The sequence below is a fragment of the Peromyscus leucopus genome, chromosome 23 (genome assembly GCF_004664715.2).
Source record: "Peromyscus leucopus breed LL Stock chromosome 23, UCI_PerLeu_2.1, whole genome shotgun sequence".
Classification (NCBI taxonomy): Eukaryota; Metazoa; Chordata; class Mammalia; order Rodentia; family Cricetidae; genus Peromyscus; species Peromyscus leucopus.
The window spans coordinates 14277743-14300363 of NC_051082.1; the positions used below are offsets into that span (position 1 = coordinate 14277743).

A 22621-nucleotide genomic window follows, 5' to 3' on the forward strand; every position below is an offset into this window, starting at 1 on the left:
CAAACTCTGGGTTCAGGGAGAGACCCTGCCACAGTGAATGAAGAGGAGAGAGATCCACCGAGACAGAGGACATCCACCTCTGGCCTCCGAGGTGCGCATACACACACGCGCACGCACCCCCGCACCCCCCCCCACACACACACACAGAAGATCGCCTTTTAAATTCGCCTTTTAAATTTGCCGTTATAAAAGTCAAGGGATGGATGGGATTGTGCGGAGGAAGAGTTAAATCCTTCAAAGCAGGGAAGTCAGGCCAAATGCAGGGCGGACGGCGCTCGGCGCTCGGCCAGCAGTGCCAGGTTTGGAGCCCAGCTGCTGCCCTCTTCTTGCCTGATGAATGGAGGAGTGACAGGCTTTGGGAGAAGGTGGCAGCCACCAGACCCCAGGCCTTGATGATGAAGGTGTGTGCTACAGGCAGGGTCCTTCTGGGACACGAAAGACCAAGAAGCAGGTGAAGCAGACAGAGCCTGTCTGACCTCCTCTTCCAAGAGCCGTTTCCCAAGTGAGAAGAGAAGTCTCAGAGAAAGGTACCCAGCAGTACGAGGAGATCAGGGTCTCAGGCACCATAAGCACACCCACATCACAGCCTTTTCTCTGTATGTGATTTATTACATTTCAGAGCATTTCAGCACGAAGACCAGGGAACCTTCCTTCAGACACTGAATCTACTGTATACCCAGATACTGACGGGGGTGGGAGTGGGGGTGGGGAGGAGTGGTATCCAGTAGATGTTTGGTAAATAGACAGATAGACAGTCCATTCGATGATGAGCTCAGACCTAGCAACTAATGAGGGCTCAGTCAACACTCCTCTAACTGAACAGTAAACAGATCACTTGCACCAAGCTTACCAAGTAAGCATTTCTTAAATTCTTGACTGCGTGAAGGAATACTATGAAGCATGGCCTGAAGAAATTCTGAAATATTGGAACCTGCCCTTTTTTTTTTCTTTTTCTTTTCTTTTCTTTTCTTTTTTTTTTTTTTTTTTGAGACAGGGTTTCTCTCTGTAGCCCAGGCTGTCCTGGATCTCCAAGTAGACCAGACTGGCCTCGAACTCAGAGATCCACCTACCTCTGGCTCCTGAGCACCACAGGTGGGGACAAATTCAAGGTTATCCTCAGCGACATACAAATCTGAAGCCAGCCTGGACTTCATGAGGTGCCCCACCTCGAAACAAAGCCCTCAGATTCATTGTCTGCTGGCGGCCTGCTCGCTTCCTGGTTCACTGATGGCATTTTCTTGTTATGTCTTGTCGTAGAAGAGACAAATGTTCTCTGGGCTTCTTTTACGAAGCTATGAATTCCAATCTTCAAAATAGGGTTTCTCTGGGTATCCCTGGCTGTCCTTGAACTCCCTTTGTAGACCAGGCTAGCCTCAAATTCAGAGATCTGCCTGTGTCTGCCTCCCAAGTGCTGGGATTAAGGAGGTGTGCCACTATGCCCGGCATGCTGTACCTTTTTGAAAGATTTTTCTGGTTGCTCTTACAGAATGGGCTCTAGGAGAATTAAAAATAGCCACAGAAGAGTTGGGCAAGAGACAGCTGACATCCGGGTGAATGGGGATGGCACCCTGGATACAGTGAGCAAGAGGAGGCTGGAGAAAAGAGCTCTGATTGTAAGGACATGTTGAGGACCAGAATTGGCTGGGTTTTCTGATGGACTGGAAACGTGAGGGAAGGACACCATGAAGGAAGGGGTTGGAGTATCTCCTCAGGTGGCTATTCCAAATACCCCACTGTTCCCAGGACCTGCACTAGACAGGGTGTTCCTGGGAAGCGGGGTGTTTTTATGTGATTAGCCCGGAATAGTTCTCTGAGAAATAAATACCCTTCGTCTAAAGGGTTTTTATGAGCCAGGGCAGAGGATTAAAGGCAGTCAGGCTCCAGAGAAATCCCAGGGTCAGGAGACTGCGGAGTACGGAGACTTTTAATCTAAACCTTAAAACGTTTTGATTGTTAATGCCCTGAGCTCCGAGTGTCACTTTAAATACGTGTTTGGCAACATCAACGGTTCTATTTTTCTTTTTAATTATACAAAGAAAGATCCTGGAAGTGGCCCAGCTCCAGACTGGAGGAGGCAAGGGAAATTTGGCAACAGCAGCTAAACGCAGAGACACCAACCCCCCCCCCCAAAAAAAAAAAATTCAAGTAGATTCCAAACCTTTTTGAAAGAGCTGTGAGACCAAACTCCCTACTATCCTGAACTTGATGTGGTCAGCCCTGACTCAGGACTTCTAAAAGGAGTCGGATGGACTCACCAGCTTAGAATGGACAGAAGACAGATGGATGGGTGTCTGGATAAAAATATCTCCACGCTAATGCTGGACTTGTACCTTGAGTTTACTTTGGGCTCCGGTCTTCCCCTTTTCCTATGAGCAGCAGACAGCTGACTCCTTGAGCTGGCACTGCCTACTGTGTGCCAGGCACTGGGCCAAACGGGTATGTCTTCTGTGTGTGCACCCAGCTACCTGAGTAGATACTATCTTTATACCTGATTTTTTTATTTTATTTACTTGTTTGTTTGTTTGTTTATTTATTTATATTTTTGGTTTTTCGAGACAGGATTTCTCTGTGTAGTTTTGGTGCCTGTCCTGGATCTTGCTCTGTAGCCCAGGCTGGCCCCAAACTCACAGAGATCCGCCTGGCTCTGCCTCCCGAGTGCTGGGATTAAAGGCATGCACCACCACCACCGCCGCCCGGCTATACCTGATCTATGAGGCCTCGGAGTTTGGTACAATTCCACACCCCACTGCCAGGCCTGCGAGTCCATCCCATCCTCTTATCCTGCTTTGGTCTGCATGGCTGGGAGCCCTCCAATGGCTGCTCAACCAGCAGGCTTTCTGCACAGACCAGACCAACGGGAGACAGGAACAAGAGCCCGTTTAGTGGGACCTCCTGGAAGGGAGGGCCGCTCCTGTGTCTAACCTACAGGGGGTCCGGCCCCTCAAGTTTTCCTTTCTCCACAGGCCTTTTCGTTTCTTTCAAAGCAGTTCCAGATCTGTTCCTTTCTTCTGGTACCTGTTTTTCCTGTTTGGATTCTCAGAGATGAACTGCCCTTGGTAAATACAGATTAGCCAATTTGTTAGCTGGGTTAGACGGGGCTGCCTTTGCTCTTTGATCCCAGCACGGCCCACGAGAGGGAGAAGAGCCGCCGTTTACTGAGCATTGTGCCGACTGCCAGACAAATGTTCTGTCACAAAACGCTCGTCACCACCCTGGCTGCCTGGTGCCACCGTGACTCCCACTTGACAGATGGAGCCCAGACAGGTTGGGATGTTTGCCCAAAGTAGCAGAGTTACACACTGATGAAAACTGGAGTCCAAAGCCAGGTGCAGCTACCTCACCCAGTGCGCTGTGATTTTCCTTATTCCTGAATGTACTTGCAGCCCCCTGATAAACGAGGATTCCACCTCTCTGGTTGGCTCAAGCCTCCTCTCTAGGGCACTCTAGGGTCCCCGAGATTAATCTCTTCAGGTTGCTGCTAAGAAAATACTGCAATCTAAGACGTTCAGAGAACCATTCATTCATTTATTTATTTTGTTCTTAAGCCTTAGACCAGGCTGTCCTCAAACTCTTACCTCCTACCACAGCCTCACAAATTCGGGGATTACAGGGGTGCCCTACCACACACAGTTCACGGATTTATTGTCTCAGCTCTGGAGGCCAGAAGGCAGCCAACTGTAGCCATTATCACTCTGGGGTTACCTGATCTCCTCAATGTGTCGGGAGGAATACCCTTCTCCAAAGGTTTTAGAGGAAGATCCGTTTCAGGCTTTTTGTCCCGGCTTCCGGTGCCTTGTGTGGACTTGATCTGATAGATAGCTGGCTTCCTCGTGTCTCCTCACATTCCCCTTCAGTGGACATCTGTGTGTGTGTGTGTTAAGATGTTTTATTTTTGTATGAGGGGGTGTTGTGTGTGTGTGTTTTAATTTTGTATGAGGGGGTGTTTTGTGTGTGTGTGTGTGTGTGTGTGTGTGTGTGTGTGTGTGTGTGTGTATTTGCATCATAGGTGTGCCCAAGGAGATCAGAAGAAGGTGTCTGATGCCCTGGAACTGGGATTAAAGGGTTGTGAACCACCATGGGGGTGCCGGGAATTGAACCCAGACCCTCTTCAAGAACAATAAGTGCCTTTAACCACTGGTCCATCTCTCCAGCCTGTGTCTTTTTAGGACTCGATAGCCCAGGTTGGCCTAGAGGTCACTATGTAGCCAAGGGTAGCTTGGAGCTCCCAGCAGTATTCCTGCCTGTCACGTGCCAGGGTTAGAGTCATGAGCCACCAAGCTAGGGCGATGTCTTCTCAGGTTTCCTTAAACAACCAAGGTTCTGAGAGTCATTTGCCCAAGGTCACATTGCAACTGAGCAGACAAAAGTCCACGTCTTAAGCACATAACAGACTCACAACACTTACATGCTAAAGAGTGGTTCCCAAGCCGCCTGAGAACTTGCTAAAATCTTAATAGCTTAGATGGCTTCTTTGAAAAGACTTTATATGTTTTGTTTTTTTTTTAATCTCATAGGTATTTTTTTTTCAATTTATTTATTTATTATGTACACAGAAGAGGGCACCAGATCTCATTACAGATGGTTATGAGCCACCATGTGGGTGCTGGGAATTGAACTCGGGACCTCGGGAAGAGCAGTCAGTGCTCTTAACCTCTGAGCCATCTCTCCAGCCCCCGATTTTATATGTTTTTAATGTGTAGTGAGTGTTGTGCCTGCATGTATGTGCACCATGTACACGAAATGCCTGTGGAAGCTGGAAGAGGGTGTTGGATCTCCTGGAACTGGAGTAAACAGCCAGCTGTGAGCCACTGTGTGGGTGCTGGAGAACAGACCCTGCTACTCTACTCTTAACCAATGAGCCAGCGCAGGGTTTCTCTGTGTAGCCCAGGCTGGCCTGGAACTAGCTGTGTAGCCCAGGCTGGCCTCGAACTCAGAGATCCACCTGCCTCTGCCTCCGGAGTGCTGGGACTAACGGAGAGCTCCACTCCTGCCTAGCAGGTGTTAACTTTTTTCCTACCCACAGAATGAGGATGTTGCTACCTCCTAGGCGACTCATGCAGCAGCAGCAGCAATCTTTAATCAGCCCCAGGCTATGCCCAGTAGTCCCAATGGATTTAGCCATTTTTCCTTTCAGGAGGGTCTCTACACTCTCATGCACAAAACTGATTGGAAAAGAAAAGTTGTATTTAGCTTCTTTTTTCAGATACCAACCCCAGAGGTTGAAAGCGTACCTTCGGGCGACCTGAGGGAGCCGCAGGCTTGTTCGGGGACACTGATGAATCAGGATCCTGGGGTTCCACCCTCCCTGTCCCCCTGCAGCAGGTTGCATATTGTTTAACACGGCGCTTTCTCACTAGAGCCCGAAGTTTCCGACGCGTTGAAGCAGAGGTACGGACGGCTTTGCGGCCACTCATGGTCCTCGCTGGACCTAGGAAGGGAGGCAGAGGTCACTCTGGGCCCTTCTATACTTTGGGGTCCGCAGCAGCTGTGCTTGGGAGCCTTCCCTCCACCCTAGGTCTAGATAATTTTCATTCCTGCTTTGCTTTCCTTTTTTTGGTGCTAGGATCGAACCCCTGACCTGCAGGCGGAGCTGTTTTCTCATCAGATGGGCTGACTCCAAATCAAATTCAAAGTCAGCGTGATAAGGAGAGGGGTAGGGTTATGAGGTGGCAATGAGAAAACCGTCTCCACTGTAGAGGTCCCTCTACCCACCACTGCCAGGGCTCGGCGCTGCTCTAAATCAGTAGGTCGTTCTGGTTTCCAGACTTTCCGCTCTAGACCTCAGGCCCTCTCTCGAGCAAGCGGTTTCTCCGGCCCCAAGGGCATTGGTTACCTTAGTCATGAACCTGTTTCTATATAAACACACTCTACGGGTTGCTCATGCTTTAGCGGTGGTCAAATCAATACACAGATCGGTTGGACAATTTCAGAGGCTGTCCTAGCGTTGCTGGGATAAAGGCCAAGACCAAAAGCAACTCGGGGAGGAAATGGTTTATATGGCTTACTTCTTTGGCTTCTTAAGTTACTCTATACCAGGACAGGAACGGAAACAGAGATCTGATAGAAACACTGCTTCCTGGCATGCCTTCTTATAGAGCCCAGGATTACCCACCCACCTGTCCAGAGATGTATTCAGAGTGGGTTGGGCCATCCCACATCAATCATCAATCAAGAAAACGTCCTGCAGACTTGCCTAGAGGTCGATCTGAAGGGTGCATCTTCTCAATTGAGAGTCCCTCTTCTCAGATGACTCTAGCTTGTGTTAAAACCAAAACAACCCAGCACAGATGCTATCGTGATCAGAGCTTTGCGAGGAGAGATATCAGGGTGACCAGACACGTCCTGGCATGAGGCTATGTAGGCAGAAAGGGAAGGTCTTTTTTGGAAGTGATATTTGAGCCCGGATGCAGATGGTAATCAAGAGTAATAAGTACAAGCCGGGTGTAGTGGCGCACGCCTTTAATCCCAGCACCCGGGAGGCAGAAGCTGGTGGATCTGTGAGTTCCAGCCCAGCCTGGTCTACATGGTGAGTTCCAGGACAGCCAAAACTACATAGTGGGACTCTGTCTCAAAAAATTGCCCATCTACAAAACAAACCCAGTGGGGTGAGATTTCAAATTCCAAGTCCTCAATCTTTGGTTTGTTTTGATTTTGCTATTGAGACGGGGGGGGGGGGGGTCTTTTTATGTAGCAGTGGCTGGCCTAGAACTCATAGAGTTCCACTTGCCCTGCCTTTGTCTCGCTAAGATTAAAGCTGGCTCCAAGTTCTCAACCTTTATAGACCAAGGAGGAAGGCCTCCAGGGATGTCTCAGAAACTTGGAAGGCCTTCTTCATGCCATGTGGTTGGGTGGAGGGCTGCCCTCTAGTGGTTTTTCGAGAGTGAACTATCACACCATGGACCCGGGAGTGCCACATGCTTAGGATTTAACTCGGGTCTAAATTTGTCACTTGTTTTTTTTCCTCACATGTCTTCAGTCAACAAATATTTCTTCAGTGGGGAGCAGGTGCCAGAAAACATCCTGACCGCGGGGAGTTAGACAGAGAAACCACTGTTCACCAGCTGCTTTGGATTTACCATCCTTACCTTACCTCACCTGAGCTCCACCCTCAACCCCCTGCCTCGTGGTCTCTGCACTGGTAGTTTTTTTTTTTTTTTTTCCCATTTAGGTCCTGACTTTTCACATTGCTGGCCCAAATCTCAGTTCTGAGAAGACCCAAAGGTGTGAACGCGTTTACACTCTACCTCTATAAAGTAGCAGAAAATACCACGTACCCCCCCCCCAGTGGTTGTAAACAAATTGCACTCTGGAGGCATGGATCTATGTAAGTTCGAATCCATCTAGATGACATGGCAGGGCTAGGTAGTCTCAAAAATAAATACAAACGGGGACTAGCATTCTAAAATCAAAATGAAAACCCTGTTACTCCTTTTTTTTTTTTTTTTTGGTTTTTCGAGACAGGGTTTCTCTATGTAGTTTTGGTGCCTTTCCTGGCTCTCGCTTGTAGATCAGGCTGGCCTCGAACTCACAGAGATTCTCCTGCCTCTGCCTCCCGAGTGCTGGGATTAAAGGTGTGCACCACCACCGCCCGGCTCACTATCCACTTTTTAAAAAAACCATTTTTATTATTTTTCTCTACACATTTACAGCCTTCTGAACTATAATTTGCACGTTGGTGTTTGTGTGTCTCTTCTACTGGAACGCTGGCAGCAAGGGAGCAGGGAATTTTGCCCTCTTCTGAGACAGGCACTCACCACTCTCTCAAACTTGGGATCCTCCTGCCTCAGCCTCCCCTGGGCTAGGATTACAGGTACACATGCCCACTCCGGGATCGACTCTCGGTCCCTCTCGATCACAAATTTAATGCCTACCCTGAGCGCCTGGTGGAACAGTGTTGGCACCCAGTGGGCACACAATCATCGCTGACGGAACTCTAGACCTCCACTTGGCCTTTTACCAACGGACCTTTTGCCACCTTGCTCCAAGGAGGAAACAGGCCTCAGGAGGCGCCCAGAGGTGACCTCGGATGGCCCGACCGAGGAGCTCCGGGAGCAAAGCCACACGAGCAGCTGCAGAGACGAGAAGCGAGCCCTGCCAGCGTGGGGCGCTTCCAGGAAGGCGCGCCCGGGGCGGTGGGCGGAGCCGTCGGAGGCGGCGCGGGGGGCACGTACCCCGCGCGGGCGCCGCCCACCTCCTTGTGGGCGGGGGGGTATCGGAGTGGGTGGGGCGTATGCAAATGACCGCGGGGGCGCCGGCCAATCGCGGCGCGCGCCGAGGTGCCGGCCTGGGACCGGACGCCCGTCGGCGCGCAGGCTCCGGTCGCTGCCGCTGGGAACTTGCCGAGCGGTTCTGTTAGCCACGGCCTCGGCCTCTGGATCGGGGTGCGTCCGGCGGCGGGAGACAGGCTCGAGTGGGAGCCGGCGGAGGTCCGGCGCGGCCCCGGGGCCGCAGCCTTCGCAGGCGCCCGCCGCCAGCCGCGCCTTCCTTCGCAGCGTACTCCATGCATCCGGAGCCTGCCCCGCCCCCGAGCAGCAGCAGCAATCCCGAGCTCCCCTTGAGCGGCGGCGGCGGCAGCAGCAGCAGCACCAGCGGCAGCCGCCGGAGCCGCCGCCGCAGCGGGGACGGGGAGCCCTCGGGGGCCCCACCGCTGCCGCCACCCCCCGCCGTCAGCTACCCGGACTGGATCGGCCAGAGTTACTCCGAGGTGATGAGCCTCAACGAGCACTCGATGCAGGCGCTGTCCTGGCGCAAGCTCTACTTGAGCCGCGCCAAGCTCAAAGCCTCCAGCCGGACCTCGGCTCTGCTCTCCGGCTTCGCCATGGTGAGCTCGGGCCGCCCTGCCCTCCCTCCCCTCTTCCTGCTTCGGCCGCTCCCGCCCGCGGGGCCCCGACGGGGCCCACAGTTGGGAGCGGGCTGGGCGTGCCTGGGGTGAAGGGAAGAGCCGGGCTAAGCCGTCGTCAGCGCCGGAGGGGAGCCAGAGGTACTGAGCTGTGAGGGAAGAGAAGGCGGACGACCCGAGGTACCCAGGCACAGGTGTTTTCCGACGGGCACCTTGTTGCTGCTGAGAGGTTAGGGTCACAAAGAAAGTTGCTTTCCTGGAATTGATAATGTAAGAAGTCTGCCCTGCCACGATGTGTTCAAGGGGGCAGGGAGAACGCGAAAGGTCTGGCCCATTGAGGACAGGTGTCGGGATGGAGAGGAGAGCTACCCAGGGCCGCGCCCTCCCACACACTTAAGGCCAGAAAGTATTACCAAGGCTTCTTTATCAAATATTGGAGGGGATTTCTTAATACTTTCCACCTCCCCATATTCCACACACTCTCATGCCTCCCCCGCCCCCCGCATTTTCCAAGAGCCTCAGCCTAGGGGTTGATAGCCACTCCCCATCCTCAGTTTCTTCTCCAGAAACTTGCCTCTGAGTCACTGGGTGTGGGGGAGGAGGGTGGGACATGTTCCCCTTGAACGGGCTCTTGCTAGATTAGGAGGTAGACATATCCCCCTCCACCTAGTCCCGAGAAGGTGGTACAAGAAGCCTCTGCAAGAGGCGCCCCTGGAGGCTGCAGGTTAAGCCCCAGAAGTTAGTTCTGGACACCTTCAGGCCTGAGATCTCGAGTTGGCCTGGAGCAGGGCGCTACCTAACAACTCCATCATTATCTTTTGGTGAGATCAACCTGCATCAATGGAGCCCGCCTCCCTCCCCTTCACCACCAGCGCTCCAGCCTCCCCCTCATGAATTAGCTAAACCCTTGGCCTTGAGGAAGGGAGTGGTTGGCACCCTTGGTGTTTTCTTGGGAAGGGAGTGTGTCTGGGTCTCTCCCTGTCTTCTGCAAACAAGTGGGTCAGTGCAGCAGTGAGCCTGAATGCTTCAGAGGCCCGCAGTGCCCTCGGCCCGCAGAGGAAAGGCCAGGAGAGGGGGTGATATAAAGGTACCCCTCCCAGCTCTACCACTTGCATATCGATCTCAGGCAAATCAGTCTCTCTCCTCTCCCTGGACCTTGATTTCCAAAATGGTAAATAAAAACTGTTCTTAAAAAAAGTTCCTCTGACACCACTGGGCAGTGGGGAGGCAGAGGCAGGTGGATCTCTGAGTTCGAGGCCAGCCTGGTCCACAGAGTGAGTTCCAGGACAGCCAGGGCTACACAGAGAAACCCTGTCTTTGAAGTGGGGGAAAAAAGTTTTCCTGACTTTAAAAATGAAGTTGAAGGAGCCCTTTAGTGGAGAAAGAGGGAGAGTTGGGTGAGGCCTATAATTAGAGTATTCAGGAGGCAGAGGCAGGAGGATTGCCTCCTTGACAGGAGTTCAAGGCCAACCTGTTCTACATAGTTCCAGCCAGGGCTATTTATGAAGACCTTGTCTTAGGGAAAATAAAGCTGTGTAGTTTGTAGTTCAGGCAAAATGATAAAATTCTTTTTTTCTTTTCAAGACAGTTTCTCTGTGTAGTCTTGACTGCCCTGGATCTCGCTCTGTAGCCCAGGCTGGCCTCCAACTCACAGAGATCCGCCTGGCTCTGCCTCCCGAGTGCTGGGACTAAAGGCGTGCGCCACCACCGCCTGGTCTAAACTAGAAGGTTTTTTTTAGTATTAAACCTTGTCCCAAGCACTACGCAGGCTTAGCTCACTCCCCAGCAGTCTGCTCTGTTTCTTGTCAAGGGGCTTTACGGAGGCCACACAGCTAATCTGGTAAACAGGACTTGAACCCAGGTCAGCTGGCAACTGGCTCTTGCTTGGGTGCTTTTGCTCCTTGTCACCGTAGTGCTGTGATCAGTGTCCAGCCAAAGACAGGTGGCCCCCGGCCTGGGGAGTGAGAAACAAAACCAAAACGTTTCTTTGGAAGCTAAAGAGAAAGGTTGACGCTTTGTGGAAGGGAGCCACCACCTCTTGTAGCCTCTTCCTTCGGGTGACACTTTCCTCCTCTCTCTCCTCATTCACTTCCTCTCTAAGAGGTCAGGCCTCCACTAAAAACAGTGGAGGATTTTAGAAGGCTGGGGTAACTAATAACCTTCCGTGGGCGTGGGCATGTCCACACTGCCTGTCTGGGAATTTTGTTTTCTCAGCCTGGGTGGAGTAGGCAGCTCCAGGATGGCATCTCCTGAACTCTGCAGACTAGGAAGGGTTGAATCCCAGCACAGCCTCCATGCTGAGCAGCAGTTTTGAGAGGGTCACTAAGTTACTTGCCATGAAGCCGGACTCCTAAGAACTCGGGATGCAGAGTCTTGAGGTCTGATTGTGCCCTGCCCCCACTGAGGACACCCAGCCCTTGAGTGAGCCTCAAGAGAGGAAGGGGTGCCTGGCCACCCCGATGCCATGGTAACAGTGACAAGTTTCCTGGATTACTCTTGGTTGGCCTGTGAGTCAGCACAACTAACTTCCTGCCCCCAGAGGGCTTCCTTCCTACAAACCTGGAAAAGCGGAGGAACCCACATAATCTTTGCTCTCTAGGGTTAGCCAGGTTGCCTGGAATGCCAAATTCACCTGCTTATCCATGAGGTGAGGGTGAGGGACAGTCTCCCAAAAAGCTGGTGGAGATTGAGCCCATCCTGACTTCACCAGGGAAGAGCAGCCAGGTACCTGTAACATGAGGAGGGTAAGTGTCTGTGAGGTTAGTTTTCTCAAGTGTAGAGGTGGGCAGATCCTATTCTCTTGACTTGAATGAAGTTTCCAAGTTTTTTTTTTTTTTTTGGTTTTTCGAGACAGGGTTTCTCTGTGTAGCTTTGCGCCTTTCCTGGAACTCACTTGGTAGCCCAGGCTAGCCTCGAACTCACAGAGATCCGCCTGGCTCTGCCTCCCGAGTGCTGGGATTAAAGGCGTGCGCCACCACCGCCCGGCTTGACTTGAATGAAGTTTCATTACAAGGGCCCATGGGGGAGCCGAGCAATTTTGGGACCTGATGGTATACCTTGTTCTTCTATGGTCTGCTACTGAGACTCAGCAGATACAAAATGAAGCAACCTGAACATTAGGGTAGATGTACATCTTGCCGTGTCCCTGGAGCCAAGTGTCCCTCGGAGCCTAGCTTTAGGCTGTCTGTACCTAAGGTTACCACTCAACAGCCTGGGCCCGCCCCTGTCCCTGTATAAGGACTGTGGTGATCATGCATGGCAATCCGGTCCACTGAGGAGGGCCGGCTGTAACGTTAGCCTAAGCGGACGATAATTGGGAAGGTCAGTCTGGTGCAGTAAACAAAATGCTTTCCATAACCTGGGATCAATTATTTTTGGATTATCTTCCTCCTCGAGTTCTGCCCGCCAGCCCCCTTTTTGTTCCGGGTTCCAGAGCAGGTTCAGAAGTTGGCTGAGATTTCTGGGAAAGTGAGTTGGAAGGAAGCATTCAAGTCATGAGACATCATTGGGGGGTTATGACATACTCGGAGGTCAGGGAGCCTGGAGATGAGCAAGAAGCTCCTGTTACCGCTCGGTGCTAATCCCCAGAAGTGATCATTAATGCCGGAGTTGATCAGGCTCTTGAACTAGGCTGGCCATGGTGTAAAATGCTCACAAGTGTCATTGTGTCTTCCTACAAGCATGGTCGTCCCCGATGAACGACCTGCCTCAGTGAAGTCACTGGTTGGGAAAGCGACTGTAGCCTTCTGAGTGGCACAGAGAGGAAGCAGGCATCAGAGAATGGTAAGGGCAGAGAGCCCGGAAGCTCTAGAATAGGAAAAGTAGGAACAGGGACTCCATCTATCCAGCTCCGATGCCAGTCTCAGCCAAGCCTCTTCAGACTGTAAAGTCTAGGGGAAGTCACTTAGCCTCCTTGGACCTCAGTTATCTCACCTGCAAAATGAAGTAATAATAACAGCAGCCCCGTTGGTGTGAGGATTTGGTCGGTGGTTGGTATTTGCAAAATTCTAATAACCTGCTTCGGTCTCTAGGAGACTTGTTTACCCTAGTTACCATGGTGTGGGGGCTGCTGTGGAACGGTTAGCTGAGTTGGAAGAATGTGATCCCAACTGAGCCTTGAGGATGGTGGAGAGAGGTTAGGAGAAGAGCCTCGCCGGAGGAACTGGATCTTCAGGGAAAGATAGGGAGTCTGGTGTGACTGGCATTGTGCCACACATCGGTCCCTGTGGTAGCCGGGCAGAGTGGCGCACACCTTTCAGCCCAGCCACTCAGGAGGCAAAGGCAGGTGGATCTCTGTGAGTTCCAGGCTAGCCATGGTTACAGAGTGAAAACTTGTCTTAAACAAGCCTTGATTGGCTGTTAGGGAAGTTTGAACTCTTGTGTGGATGGTAGGGAGCTATCAAAGGTTATAGACAGAGGCGTGGTGATAATGATGGTAAAGGTGATTATTATGCAACTTACTATTGTGTCTGGATCGAACCTGGACTCCCTTCTTTCATTCTTTTTTTTTTTTTTTTTTTCTTCGAGACAGGGTTTCTCTGTGTAGCTTTGGCTCCTTTCCTGGAACTCACTTGGTAGCCCAGGCTGGCCTCGAACTCACAGAGATCCGCCTGCCTCTGCCTCCCGAGTCCTGGGATTAAAGGCGTGCGCCACCACCGCCGGGCCCTTCTTTCATCCTTGTTTAAACCTCACAGAAGCTCTTAAAAGGATGAGATCCACCCAGGGACCCGAGGGCTCTTAGCAGCTCAGATCACCAGCTCGTAGGACTCTAAGTTCTGGTGTGTCTAATTTGGAGGCTTTTCTCCTCTCCCCCACTCTTGCCAATACCCTCCCCCCCTTAGCTGGTTGATAACCAGGCCTTTGGAGTCTGCCAGATGCCCAATTCAGCATGCAAGCTTTGTATGCTGGGCTGTGTATAAATGGAACTCAGCTGAATGTCCCAAGAGGAGGTTGATGTTCGTCCGCCCAGCAGAGAAGCCTTTTGTGAAACTTCGCAAGTGCCTGCGGCATGTTTCTGGAATTCTCAGCTGGGAACAGTGAGGGGCCCTCCCTCCCCTTGATGGGTCCCTGACTGGTAAGGAAAAAAAAAAAAAACTCTTCTGAAGTAGGCTTCCCAAGGCAGCGAGCGCTCTGTTGATGTACACTGGGTAGTGAGAGAGAACAGTCAGAAGAAAACGGAATGTGAAATTAAAATGTAAATCAGCTGATTTCTCTGAGGAAACATCTGAGGGCCTACCCCCACCCCCACCCCCACCCCCAGACAGGGTTTCTCTGTGTAGTTTTGCACCTTTCCTGGAACTCACTCTGTAGCCCAGGCTGGCCTCGAACTCACAGAGATCCACCTGGCTCTGCCTCCCGAGTGCTGGAATTAAAGGCGTGCGCCACCACCGCCCGGCCTGAGGGCCTTTTAATGTGCTTCTAGAAAGCGACATTTCAGACAGCTAGGACCACAGCCAGACAGTGTTGATATCATTGTTTTTTTAAAGAGGATTTTTGTTTCTTTGAGATTGGGTCTCTCTATGGTCCATTCTGACAGGGAACCCTTAATCCTCCTGCCTCAGTGTCCTGAGTGCTGGGATGACAGGCATACCTGGTTCAGAAGAGGAGGTTTCTCTGTGTAGCCCTGACTGTCCTGGAACTCACCCTGTAGACCAGGCTGGCTTCAGACTCAGGGATCCTCCTGCCTCTGCCTCTTGAATGCTAGGATTGAGTGCTAGGACTAAAATCATATGTCACCACACTTGGTGAGAAAAGTTTTGCTTTTTTTTTTTTTTTTTTTTTTTTTTTGTTAATTTTAAGTTATACAAAGTGATGGATTTCATTATGGCATTTTTAAAAATGTATTTGTTCTTTATGTACATTGCCACGGGTGTTGGGTCCCCTGGAACTGGAGTTACAGACAGTTGCGAGCTACCATGTGGTTGGTGGGACTTGAACCCAGGGCCTCTGGAAGAACAGCAGTCCGTGCTCTTAACCACTGAGCCATCTCTCCAGCCCTCACTATGGCATTTTCATTCACGTGTCATTAGACTTGGAACAGTCTCCCTCCCCTTAGGATTTTTGTGTGAGGCTGTTATTTGGTAATCTTCTTTAGGGAGTATTGGTCTAACCCTAGGGTCAGCCAGCTTTTTCTCTCGGGGTGGTGTGGTTTTCCAGGTAACTGTTGCACGGTCATTGGCCTTAAATGATATGTAAATGAGTGGGTATGGCCAATAGAGGGATGTAGGCCTATAAAACATTATATAAAGCAGCGGTTTGAGGGCCCTAGCTGATCAGCCTCTGGCCTGAACTTTGGTCTCCAAACTCTACTAAAACTTGTTAGGGCCAGCCTTACTAATTTTTATTTGTTTAGTTTTGAGACAGGATCTCACTGTGTATCCCTGGCTAGCCTGGAACTAACTATGTAGATCAGGCTGGCCTTTAACTCACAGAGATTACCTGCCTCTGCCTCAGAGTGCTGGGATTAAAATCATGCACCACTACCCCAGCCTTGTTTGAATTTTTATAAATAATTTATGCATTCCAATAAAATAACATGTCAACCGGTGGTAGTGGCACACACACCTTTAATCCCAGCACTCAGGAGGTAAAGGCAGGAGGATCTCTGAGTTTGAGGCCAGCCTGGTCTACAAATCCAGTTCCAGAACAGCCAGGACTGTTACACAGAAAAACTCTATTTCCAAAAAAAAAAAAAACCAAAAAACCAAAGAAAGATATGGTGTCCTTAGAAGCATACCTAAAAATAAAAAATAGAGAAGTTAAAAGTGAGGCTAAGCCATGGTAACTCACGCCTTTAATCCCAGCACTCGGGAGGCAGAGGCAGGCGGATCTCCGAGTTCGAGGCCAGCCTGGTCTACACTGAGAAGAAACCTTGTCTTGAAAAAGTGAAAAAAAAGAAAGATGGACATTGGGGTTCATGCCTGTCATTCTAGCACTTGAGAGCTAGAGGCAGGAAGATCAGAAGTTCAAGGTCATCCTTAGCCATATAGTGAATGTGAGGCCAATCTGCCATACCTAAGACCTTGTCTTGAAAAAGGAAAAAAAAACAGTTCTTGTTTTTCTGAATGTACTTGATTGACACCAAAGCAAAGTTAAAGGGATGTTTGGGGATGTAGCTCAGTTACAGAATGCTTGCCTAGCACGCACAGTGCCCTGTGCTTGAATAACAACACCACAAAGGAAAAGTGCTCAGCATGCACCCAGGAAACCAAGACAGGAGAACCGTGAGTTTGAAACCAGCCTGAGCTACATATCAAGTCCTTGTCTCAAAAACGCCTAAGTGTGGATGCTGGAGAGTTGGCTCAGTGATTAAAAAACACATGGCTGGGCAGTGGTGGCACACACCTTTAATCCAAGCACTGAGGAGACAAAGGCAGGTGAATCTCTGAGTTCGAGGCCAACCTGGTCTGCAGAGTGAGTTCTAGGACAGCCAGGGCAACACAGAGAAACCCTGTCTCAGGAAAAAAAAAAAAAGTAAAAAAAAAAACATTTGTTGCTCTTACAGAGGACCTGGCTTTGATTCCCAGCGCCCACTTGGCTGATCACAACCATTCTTATCTCCAGTTTTGGGGGTCCAACACCCTCTTTTGACCTCTGAGGTCATACACCTAACATAAGTTCAAAATATGCATAAAATAATGAATCTAAAACTAAAAAACCAATCAAAGAAAAGATGTGAAGAGAGACAGGATGAGACAGGAAGATAGCCAGTCTGAATTACCAAGTGAGACCCTGTCTCTTCCCCCCCCCCAAAAAAAGTGAGGGGACCCCATTGTGCTGGATCTGCAGGGTGAAACCTTTACTCAGAGAAGTGACAGCCTCATCAAGGATCAGAAATAAGTGTGAGGCCAGGCATGGTGGCGCACGCCTTTAATCCCAGCACTCAGGAGGCAGAGCCAGGCGGATCTCCGTGAGTTCGAGGCCAGCCTGGTCTATAAAGCAAATTCCAGAACAGCCAGGGCTACACAGAGAAACCCTGTCTCAAAAAACTAAACCAAAACCAAACCAAAAAATGAGTGTGGGCACCAAGATCTCCACTCCCAGAAAAATGGATGTGTTTCTCCTCCATTTTTTGAGGAGCCAGCCAGGGGGTCCAGCACACACCACCCTGACCCAAGTGTCCTGTGATGGTCCTTCTGTACCTGCCCTCTTGGATTAAGGAAGACTGAAGACCAACCCGTCAGGAGGGCTTGCCCTGGGGTGGACTGGGGGGTTGGGACAGCGTTTGAGATCCCAGTGATTTTCTACAGTATTGTCTCTGCCTCAGAATGGGAGGAGATAACCCGCCATCTCAGGAATTCACAATAAAATGTTTAATATGAAATGAAAGGGGAGAGGGAAGCAGTGAGCGCAAGCTTGTTAAAATGGACCGCATCGGCAGGCTTCAAGAGTAAATGGTGTTTAGTGGAACTTTTGTTTCCACTTCATAAAAGCGTGCGAGTCTATTTTTAGAGACATTTGGAATACCGGACTGCCGTGGTCAAGAGAGTTTATAAACCGCGGGGCTGGATTCAGGTCTCTCTCGATAGATAGTCTGCATTTGGAACGAAGTTAGCGAGTGCAGACCACTGGGTGAAACCCACGTGACTGGGGCTGGGGGGCGGGGTCTCCCCAGGGCTATGGCAATCTATAGGATAACTGTCGAATGGACCAGAGGAGCTTGGGAGAAGAAAGCCGGGTTTCCCACCGTGGGTAGAGGGGTTGGGCATGGCGAGGGGGGAGGCGCTCTCAAGAGTCTCGGGACTGCCAGGTGCTCAGGGTCTCCGTGGGGCCCAACAGGAAGGTAGAAAGGTGGTTGGTATTCAAGTGAGGTAGGTGGGCACGAGCCTGGCTGGGCCTTGCCATCCACACGATCAGTAATCTTTAGCCCTTGCTTCAGATCTAGGATCCCCAATATCTCCTGTGAGGATCTGTAGACTAGTGTGAGTCGGGGCCTGTAGTCTCGCCCTTCTGTCCCGTTAGGCCGAGCTGTTTATTTTGGGTTAACAGCCCTGCTCCCTGCTATATTTACCTTGTGAAGCTGCATGCAATCTGATCTGCCGTGATCTCCCTGGGACAGTGCTGGGGCCCCCGGATGTCAGCTGCCAGATCCTGCCAGGCCTCCCCTGTCTTACTCTCCTGATCCTGAGGGACATATCCCTAGCGGGGCTCATTCTGGAAGATGACTCTTCTGCCGCGAGTGAATAGTTTTCATCAGAGTTCATGATTTATGCCCGCCACCCCTCGCTTCTCATTCAGAAGCGTTTCTTGTATGTAGTAGCCCTATGGTGTTGAACTTGGTCCTACATGTGGCCATGGTGCATCCTGCCAGCCTGTGTGTGGACTTCCAGGAATGGGTAGATGAGGGCAATGGGGTTTCTTCCGGAGCACGGCAGCCCGCCCTTCCTCTTCCTTGGGGACTTCAGCCTTCCCTCAGCCCAAGGCTGTCAGGATACCTACTCTTGGTGCCCTTTGGCCAGGTCTTGGGTGGAGTACACTTCCCCCTGATGCCCGCATTGGGAGCTAGTGCTGTCTCAGAAAGAGGCCCCTAGCGAGGACTAGTGTGCGGGCCGGGGGAGTTCACCCTTTTCCCTTCCACTTCTGGCTCTTTGTTTTTTTCTTTTTAACTAAGATTTATTGAGCTGCTCCTGTGGCTGAGTCTGGTGCTAAACATTTACACATCAAAACCTCATTTAACCTCAGTGACCAGTGTGAAGGAAGCTCACCCTCATCACACAGGCTTTAGAGTTGGCTGACCTCACCTCCCCTACCCTAGAGCAGGATAGCTACCTTCCTGCAATGGAGCTCATTTCTCTGAGCCTCAGTTTCCTAAAGAGTGATGAGCATATGTGTGTCTGTATGTGCATGGACCCCAAGGCCTCACCACACCTGGCTAGCATGCTCCTGCTGAGGAATAGCCTCTGCCCTAATAATGCTAACTAGTAATCATTGATACTCTATACGTTTATCCTAAGTCGGGTCATGTTAAAGGGTATTTTGTGTTCACTAACGCTGGAACTTCATACCTATCATAAGCAGGCCTCCATTTTATGGATGCAAAACCTGGAATACCGAAGAGTTTAAATGCTTGTCCAGGGTCATCAGATGAGTAAGCTGAGGCCCAGGTTTCACATTTGGCTTTCTGTTATGGGTCTTTGTGCTTAACGCTCTACAGAGGGAGGGGGCAGTGTGCCACATGGAGGTTGCTGGGGTGCAGGAAAGTACACAACCACCCCCCAACACCAGACCCACAGATCAGCTCTGCACATTCCCCTCCACCCCAGCTGACAAGTAGCAAGTGGATCTGAAGTCCCTCCACCAGCCTCTCCTGCTTGTCCTTTCTCAGGTTCCGGAGCAGCAGACCAAAACAGGAAGAGGAAGTATGGGGGTGGGGCGGTGTCAGGAGGTGCTACTGCTGAGGAGGGTACCCAGCTTCTCAGATCAGAGCCTCAAGATGTACCTTGCCTTGCTGTGGGTGTTCCATGTCCCTGGCCCGCCCGCATGTACTGAGTGCCCAACTCCCTTGCCCGCATGAGCTCAGAATAATTCTCAAGGGTTGGCATTCGGCCAGCGGGAAATCTTAAACAACCGTCAAAATCCTCATGGCAGTGCCCCAAATTTACATGAACTTGAGCCGTTCTGTAAATTCTCGGGCTGGAGCATCCTTATCCTTGCTAGTTGTGGCAATTTCTTAGGCAAAAGCCTTTCGATCCTGTTGACATGTTCGGAAAAGGCTTAGGAATATATAAACAGGCCTGTTTGACTCCTGTCCCCGGATTCTTGGGCTATCTCTTTGCTCTGACCTGCTTCCCTGGAGCTGAGCCTACCTCTCCAGCAGGAGGGGGAGAATTGCAGGCAGACTGGGGTAGGAATGAATGAAGGTTTTTAAACTGATACTAATAAAACCCGTTTTTACCGGTTTTCCTGTGCCCCCACGAAGCAAGTATTTAGTATGGATGACTCGTCATCACACCACCCCCCACATTTACCATCATTTTGTTTTGTTTTGTTTTCATTAAAGACAGGGTCTCAGGTAGCTCAGGCTGTCCTTGAACTCGCTGTGGAGCCAAGGATGACCTTGAACTTCTCATCCCCCCCCCCCTTGCCTCTATTTTCCCAGTGCTGAGATTACGGGCATGAATGAACCAGCACACAGTGTAGCCATGTTGGGGATTGAACAGAGGGCTTCATGCATGGGAAGCAAGTATTCTACCGAGTTACATTCCCCGCCTCCCTTGGTGATGGTGTCATTTCCCGTTTGCTGCCCTTGACCCTCCTGCCCACATGGGCCAACCCTGGCAAGGTACCCAGTTGCCCAGATCTGATGAGCTGGCTCCTTTGCATGAGGGTGATTTGCAAGGCCCAGGTGTCAAAAGCAGGTGGCAGTTCCAGAGTATGCCCCTGGTAACCCCAAATCCTCAAGTCTCCAGGAACTTAGGAGCAGCTGGTGTGTGAGCCCTGGGGCTAGAGGAGATGGCCTTGGGCCTTGCTGGCTGTCAGGCCGGACGAGGTACGGGCACTGGCTTGAGCACGTCTGTTCTGAGAAGCCTCTGTCAGTTCCTTGTTGGCCTGTGCACTCTGTTCTCAGAATGAACCTAGATGTGACGTGAGAAGGCCTCCACTTCTCCAGCTTCCAGCCTGTTCCTTGTCCCCAGAGCAGGACATGAAATAGAGTTCTGTTTTGATATGACAGTGTAGGGCGAAAAGGAATAGTGGATGGTAGTTGGTTGATTGATTGATTGGTTGGTTGATTGATTGACTTCAAGACAAAGTTTCTATGTGTAGCTTTGGCTGTCCTGGAACTTGCTCTGTAGACCAGGCTGGCCTCAAACTCCTAGAGATCCACCTACCTATGCCTCCTGAGTGCTGAGATTAAAGGCATGTGCCATCACGATGCTCAGTGGTTAATAAATAATTAAATTTATTTTATGTGCGTTGGTGTGAAGGTGTCAGATCCCCTGGAACTAGAGCTACAGGCAGTTGTGAGCTGCCATGTGGGTGCTGGGAATTGAACCCGGGTCCAGTGCTCTTAACTACTGAGCCATCTCTCCAGCCCCATTTTTTTTTAAATGTATTTTTAAAGATTTTCTTGGTCTGTAGAGATAGTTAAGCAGGTAAAGGTGCCTGATGCCAAGATTGACAACCTGAGTTTGATCCCCAGGACCCACATGATAGAAGGAAAGAACTGCCCACCAAGACAGAGGCAGGTGGATCTCTGAGTTCCAGGCTAGCCTGGTCTACAGAGTTAGTTCCGGGACAACCAGGGCTACACAGAGAGACTGAGGGTTAAAAAAGAAAACACACACACACAAAATACAGTATGCATGATCCATTATTACTGTAACATCTTCACTATTTATGATCCACACGGACAGTGGCAGCGTTCCCATTTGGAAGGTGCTTACTGTACCCCGGGAACTCTTGTTAAAACAATTCTGTGAATTAATAGGTCACACCTGTTTTCTATATACGGTAAGGCTCGGAGACGCTGGCTTCCTAAGGACACACAGCTAAAGGATTCCTGCTCTCGGCTGTCCTCATCAGTAGTTTTTGCTACCTCTCTACCCAGAGTGGGTAGGCTTCATCATTCCCAGAAACAGAGACTCGGGGAGGTGGAGGGACAGGTCTGGTGGGAAGAGCAACAGGATTTGGCACGCCACTCACTTCCCTGTTCCCCTCTCCCAGGTGGCAATGGTGGAAGTCCAGCTGGACACAGACCATGACTATCCACCAGGGCTGCTCATTGTCTTCAGCGCCTGCACCACCGTGCTGGTGGCCGTCCACCTGTTTGCGCTCATGATCAGCACCTGCATCCTCCCCAACATCGAGGCCGTGAGCAACGTCCACAACCTCAACTCGGTCAAAGAGTCTCCCCACGAGCGCATGCACCGGCACATCGAGCTGGCCTGGGCCTTCTCCACCGTCATCGGGACGTTGCTCTTCCTGGCGGAGGTCGTGCTCCTGTGCTGGGTCAAGTTCTTACCCCTCAAGAAACAATCGGGGCAGCCAAGCCCCACCAAGCCCCCTGCGGAAACCGCCGCCGCCCTGGCCAACAGCAGCAGCAGCAGCGGCGGCGGCGGCATCACCCCGGGGGAGGCGGCGGCCATCGCCTCCACGGCCATCATGGTCCCCTGCGGCCTGGTCTTTATTGTCTTCGCTGTTCACTTCTACCGCTCCCTGGTCAGCCATAAGACGGACCGGCAGTTCCAGGAGCTCAACGAGCTGGCCGAGTTCGCCCGCTTGCAGGACCAGCTGGACCACAGAGGGGACCATTCTCTAACACCCGGCACGCATTACGCCTGAGTCCTCACCTTCCCCACTTGGCCCTGCGGGAGGAGCTCTCGCCTCGCGCCCTTCCCCACCCGTGACCTTGTCCTGACCCGGTCTAGAGGACGGCAGCTGGGCTTCACCAGGGTTCGGTGTGCAGGGAAGAGGCTTTTAAAAAAAAGAAAGGAAAAAAAAAAATCACTGCACTTTGAGACTTTCTTCTGTGGGAATAAGCACTCTCTGTTCTGTCCAGCTCTGGGCCCCCCTCCTGGTGGGATGTGGGGGGAGGGGGGACAGATGCTCTCTTTGTCCGCTCTCCTCCTCCGAATCAGTGCCACCCCCCCCCATGTTTCCTGTCCTGTCATCCTCAGCCTCCTTCCTGGTATGTGTGTGTGTATGTGTGTGAGGGTGAGTGTGTGGTGTGTGTGTTGCATAAAATATACTCACAAGGGAGACCTCTTTCTCATGTCAATGTTTGTTGGGCCTGGGCTCCCTGAGAGGATGTCCCAGTCAGGTGAGCCACTAAACATTCTTTAA

General features: G+C 51.2%; 1 protein-coding gene across 3 annotated transcripts; it reads left to right on the forward strand.

Moving 5' to 3' along the window:
* Nucleotides 1-8300: 8300 nt before the first annotated feature.
* Orai1 (ORAI calcium release-activated calcium modulator 1) lies at nucleotides 8301-22302 on the forward strand. Of its 3 annotated transcripts, XM_037198704.1 has the most exons (3): nucleotides 8303-8821; nucleotides 21503-21842; nucleotides 21892-22302. In XM_037198704.1, exons 1-3 carry the CDS (start codon nucleotides 8501-8503, stop codon nucleotides 22095-22097), a joined length of 867 nt encoding a protein of 288 aa, XP_037054599.1. In that variant the 5' UTR covers nucleotides 8303-8500; the 3' UTR covers nucleotides 22098-22302. The 3 variants fall into 3 exon arrangements, with proteins under 3 accessions (XP_037054600.1, XP_037054599.1, XP_028741696.1); XM_037198705.1 differs by having other exon boundaries at nucleotides 8301-8704; nucleotides 21503-22302; XM_028885863.2 differs by having other exon boundaries at nucleotides 8304-8821; nucleotides 21503-22302.
* The last annotated feature ends 319 nt before the right edge of the window (nucleotides 22303-22621 follow it).

Coding starts and splice junctions, on each gene's coding strand:
- Orai1 (XM_028885863.2), top strand. CDS start 8,501: ATGCATCCGGAGCCTGCCCCGCCCCCGAGCAGCAGCAGCAATCCCGAG. Junction 8,822..21,502: donor TGCTCTCCGGCTTCGCCATG/GTGAGCTCGGGC, acceptor CCCCTCTCCCAG/GTGGCAATGGTGGAAGTCCA.